At 50.2% G+C, this 5,621-nt stretch overlaps 1 protein-coding gene across 1 annotated transcript; it reads left to right on the forward strand.

The window, feature by feature from the left end:
- The first annotated feature begins 1,480 nt into the window (after nt 1–1,480).
- On the forward strand, nt 1,481–2,404 carry LOC136106420 (olfactory receptor 14A16-like). Its single transcript, XM_065846755.1, has one exon. The coding sequence runs from the start codon at nt 1,481–1,483 to the stop codon at nt 2,402–2,404; it is 924 nt and encodes a 307-aa protein (XP_065702827.1).
- The last annotated feature ends 3,217 nt before the right edge of the window (nt 2,405–5,621 follow it).

Consider the following 5,621-nt stretch of genomic DNA (forward strand, 5'->3'; position numbering starts at 1 on the left):
ACCTGCATCACCTTTGCTGGACGCATCATCTTTGATCTTAGCTGACCTCTTTTCCAACCTGCAAACAGGAAGATGCCCCCAGGCAGTGCCCTTTGAACAGGCAGGATCTGCAGGGCCAGGGGGAGGGCACAGAGGGTGGGATGGGGTCTGTGAGCACTGACAGGGAAGAGACATGGACAGGGAAACACGTCCCAGGGGGAGAATCTCCAAGCAGCAGGGAAATGATAAGCAATGAGTGGAAAGTAAACCCGGAGTTCTTAAGGGAGAAAGTAGACAGAAATGTCTGTACGATCCCCCACAGTGCAGATCCCTCCTGTGAGCAGCCCCCTGGCCTCCTCTCCCACCCAGCAAAGCCTCTGCCCTCAGGGCCGGGGGCTCCAAGGCATGGAGCAGCTCCTGTGCAGCCAGAGCTCCAGTTCCTCTGCAGAGCACAGGGGCTGAGAGCAGCTGCCCGGCAATGTTGGTGTCTGGGAGGTGGCTGCACAGCTGGGGAAGGGTGACGCTGTCTGAGTGCCCGGCTGCCTCTGCCCTGGCCTCTCTCACACCCACCCTCACCGCATTGTCCTTCTTGCTCCCCTGCTCTGGGTCACTGCTGTTGTGATCTTGTTCTTGCTGTCAGGCTCTCTGGGGATGGCAGTTTCAGCTGCAGAGTCACAGCCTGATCTTGTGGGTCCTTTCCTGCAGGTGTGTCCATGGGAACACGTGTCCAGCTTTGCTCTGACCTGTGGGGTGTGGGCAATGCAGTCTGTGGGGCTGGGGTTTTTGAGCCATATGTGTCCTGGGCTAAACGTGGGGTTCTGAGACCTCAGGAAAGGGTGAGACATGTCATGATCTGAGGTGGATCCCTCTGCTCTCAGCAGTGCCTTGTGGCTTTTCAGGGTAACATGGGAGTGTGATCAGCCTCCATCTCAGAAAGGTGCCAGCCCAGGGCAGCTGGAGCAAGACAGAGGGACAGACCAGCTGCCCTCACTCTGCACTGACCCACAGGCATTCTCTGGTCTCGCAGGACTCGCTCTGTTCTCCCTGAGTGCAGCAGAAATGCTGAGGGATTCTGACACCCAAGAACTCTCCCCAGGGTGGGAGGGGACAAGGAGCTGCAGAAACCCCAGACCTCTCAAACTGGCTTGTGCTGTCCTGGTTCCTTATCACTGGGAGAACAAACGCTGACAGTCCCTTCTGCACTAGGAGTGGTTCCATCGGACAAAGCTGAACCCCAGGACTGGCCACGGCCCCACCCAAGCACACAGGGTCCGGCTGACTGCTCAAGAGCCCCTGTGCACAGACCCTGCTCTTCATTGCACACTCATCAAGCATTGACAAGGGCTCCAGCCAGGACCTTCTCCTGGAAAAAGAAAAGTGTCTCTGTGTGATGGGGTGGGAGGGTCCGGGGGAAATGGCTTTGGATTTTCCCAGAGAAGTCTCATCTAAACCATCACTATATTTTCCTTCTTGCACAGATCCTCATGCCCACAGGCAGCAAATGTCCAACAGCAGCTCCATCACCCAGTTCCTCCTCCTGCCACTCGCAGACACACGGGAGCTGCAGCTCTTGCACTTCTGGCTCTTCCTGGGCATCTACCTGGCTGCCCTCCTGGGCAACGGCCTCATCATCACCACCATAGCCTGGGACCAGCACCTCCACACCCCCATGTACTTCTTCCTCCTCAACCTCTCTCTGCTTGACCTGGGTTGCATCTCCACCATTGTCCCCAAGTCCATGGCCAATTCCCTCTGGGACACCAGGGCCATTTCCTATGCAGGATGTGTTATCCAGGTCTTTCTCTTTATCTTTGGAATGTCAACAGAGTATTGTCTTCTGACCATCATGTCCTACGACCGCTACATTGCCATCTGCAAACCCCTGCACTACGGGACCCTCCTGGGCAGCAGAGCTTGTGTCCACATGGCAGCAGCTGCCTGGGCCACTGGGTTTCTCAATGCTCTGCTGCACACGGCCAATACATTTTCACTGCCACTGTGCAAGGGCAATGCCCTGGACCAGTTCTTCTGTGAAATACCCCACATCCTCAAGCTCTCCTGCTCAAGCACCTACCTAAGGGAAGCTGGGCTTATTGTGGTTAGTGGCTGTTTATTTTCTATGTGTTTTATTTTAATTGTGCTGTCCTATGTGCAGATCTTCAGGGCCGTGCTGAGGATCCCTTCTGAGCAGGGACGGCACAAAGCCTTTTCCACCTGCCTCCCTCACCTGGCCGTGGTCTCTCTGTTTGCCAGCACCTCTTTTTTTGCCTATCTGAAGCCCCCCTCCATCTCCTTCCTGTCCTTGGACCTGGTGGTGTCTGTTCTATACTCACTGATACCTCCAACATTGAACCCCCTCATTTACAGCCTGAGGAACAAGGAGGTCAAGGATGCCCTGAGCAAACTAATTGCTGGAAGCATTTAAAAACTAATAAAGTGTCCGTCATCTGCTCTCTAACCGATAACAGCTTTAATGTAACTCATCAGAGTCCCAGATTCTGTGTCTGTGTGTTGGTGGTATTTATTTTTTAATAAATCATGATATTTTTGCCATCCCCTTTCTAATTCATTGTCTGCTTTTGTTTTCAAACCCACTGGCTGTATAAATATGCAGCTTGTTGCAGCCACAAGGTGGCAACAGCGACCTGGTTCAGGAACAGCACGATGGCCACCCCCAGGCCGCTCGGGTCATCAGCCCGCAGACACCAATGTGGTGGGCGGCAAATGGCGTTTATTGGCAGGTAACACAGCAATATATACCTTGAGTTTACAACGTCACTTTCGTCTGCTTGGATCACACACCACACACCACTACCTATCAAGGGAGGTGCTACTGCCTTTCAGTACAGTGCGAGATCTTCCGGCCGCCAGACCCTACCTACCAACACCCCATCCACTGCTGGTTGTTCTCCAGATTCCTGTCTCCAGTCACAGAGGCTTGGGAGGCAGCAATTTCTCAGAAGAAAGATTTCTCCTTTGAGAGTGCTGGTAAGAAATGTATTTTGCTGAGTAACTGGACACAAACATATATTTTTCCTATATATTTACCAACACAATAAATACATTTTTTCCTTATGATCTTGTAGAAAGATGGATAACACAGATCTGTTGAGATCACTGTCAACATGGCCGTCTAAAAAGAGAACAGTTCAATTAACCTTTTTCTTCTTCTTTCCTCCATCAGGCAAGAGTGGCCAACAGTTTCCAGCATCACTCAATGTGTGCCAACGGTAAAAGTGGCACTGACAGTCCATGGCAGTGGATTGTTTGGTGCCTTCGACTCTGTGCAAGACACAAGGGTTATCGTTCTTAATGCTGGAGGCTTTGGTAGGAGAGAAATCTAGAGAGCATTTTAAAACAATGGAGAGAAAAACAGACCAAATGAAAGATGTAGAGTGAAGGAAATGTCTTCTTGTAACTTTAAGTATCAAACGTTGTTGGTGTTGTAATTGCCCTTTCTTTGTTTTGAATACTTTAAACACAGTCTTTTCCCATCATATCAAAATGAGACTTTTCAGGATGTGCATTAAGAGCAAGAGGAGAACTTCTGATCCTCCACTACATTTGCCTTCTCAGCACTCCCTCTGTTATCTGTGCATCTGATCTCCCTCATCCTCCAGGTATTTCCTCCTGCCCTAACTAAACTGACCATGTCTGAAGTCCCATTTCCAGCAGCTGATCTGCACTCTTTATTTCCCTTCCTCTTACTCTTTGTTCACTGAGACACTTTTCCACAATCCAGTTGTTGCTTTCAGCTTCAAGGAGTTAAAAGCTTCCTTGTTTTTCAGTAGTCTGTCTAATTATGTCTTTAGCCAACCCTTTTATTGTGTTTATTTTTAAATTTCCTTTCTGTCTAACACATTTCTTGCACGGTTCTGCCTTGGAGAAGGTGAACCTCAGTGCTGGCAGTTTGTCCTTGTCATACAGTTTAGGAGTGTGTTTTCTTTTAATCATGACTCTTTTCAGTGTTATTTTGTTTGTTCAAAGGTAAAGCAAAGTCCCTCTTTGCTGTGTGCAGCCAGGTCTCCAAGGAGAGCAGGTGGGAGCTGGTGCAAAGGAGCTGGCACATCCAGCTGCAGACTGCAGGGGAGAAGTCTGGTGTAAGGAAAAGGGATGCAAGGCCCAGGGGGCCATGAGAGAAATGATGGGGTTGGGGAGGTGAGGAGCAAGGTTGTCCACACGGTGTGAGACCTCATGGGACAGCTTCTCCAGCCAGTCCAGACCTCCTTAGGAGAGACCCTGGATCAACATCAGATAATGCTGAAATCACCTCTTCTCCAAACTAAAAAGTATTAAAATACCCCCTTTACAATAAAAGACTTTTTATCAGAAGCTTCGTGAAATCTTTCTCCATAATTACAACAAGAAAACTCTCTAATTAACTATATAAGATTGGAAGGAAATTACAAGAAGAGACATGGCTTGTTAGAGCTTTCTTCAGTGTAATGAGCCCCATGGTGCATTTGGTGCTGAGTCCTTGAACATTACTCAGGTGCTGAGAGGAGATTGCACAAACCTTTCCAGAAGTCAAAGCCAGGAGAAAAAAGTACTAAGTACCTTGAAGTATTAATGAGTTCCACTGAGGGCAAGTACCAGCAAAGCCTCCCCAGGGTCTCGTTAGAGCAGAGAATTGGAGGCCATGATGGCAGAAAAACAAAGGGAAATGTGCAGGCAGCTGAGGTGCTGAGAAAAGCCTGGTTTTGTTGGGTGAAGCAGAGAGGCCAAGGCCTGACCCCCAGCCCCTGGGAAGGCAGATCCTGTCCCTCACACATTGCTCAGGGCTCTTCCTGGGCCAGGGGGATGTGGGCTGTGTGATGCTGAGTGAAGGACAATGCTGTGACAGCTCCCAGCCTTCCTGTGGGTGTGCAAGGAGGCCATGAGGTGCCCCAGTGCCTGAGGACAACATGTCTCCTCACAGGCTTTGGTGGCAGAGGCCATTGCCATAGCCAAGGGGACAAAGACTTGCATTCTCTTGGTGACATCCAGCCTTGCCAGTGCCCTTTGCCATCTCCACCACAGCTTGTCCTACATTGTCCCACAGCTGTTTCTGTTTCCCTGCAGGCTGTAGACACCCATCTCACTTCCCTCCCTTGCTCTTACCCTGGTATTTCCATACATTTACTGGTGTGTCTCCACTCTCATGCTCTGTTCCTTGAAACACGAGGACATGGACTGATCTCATGCTCCTTCTGGATGATTTCTCGTAACACAGCACTACCCTTTGGGTGACATTTCTTCCTCCTCATGTCCAGTCTCCACGTTCCAAGCTGCTCCATGTGGCAGTGTTTCTCTGCATTCGAGTTGTGGCTGCACCATCGTCAAGTACAAGGGGATGATCGTTGCCCTGGTTCTGCTTACTACACTATTCTTGATGCACACCAAGAAGCCATTGGCCTTTTTGGCCTCCTGGGCACACACTGGCCCATGTTCAGTCATTTTCGATCAATATCCTGAGGTCTTTTGCCACCAGGCATCTTTCGAGCCACTCTCCTCCAAGCCTTTATTGTTGCATGGGGTTGTTATGACCCCAGTACAGGAACTGGCACATGGCCGTGTTAAACCTCAGACAAATGGCCTCAGCCTAATGAACCAGGAGCTCCAGATCGCTCTGTAGAGTCTTCCTACATTCCAGCAGATCAACA

This window comes from Patagioenas fasciata, chromosome 11, assembly GCF_037038585.1.
Source record: "Patagioenas fasciata isolate bPatFas1 chromosome 11, bPatFas1.hap1, whole genome shotgun sequence".
Taxonomy (NCBI): domain Eukaryota; kingdom Metazoa; phylum Chordata; class Aves; order Columbiformes; family Columbidae; genus Patagioenas; species Patagioenas fasciata.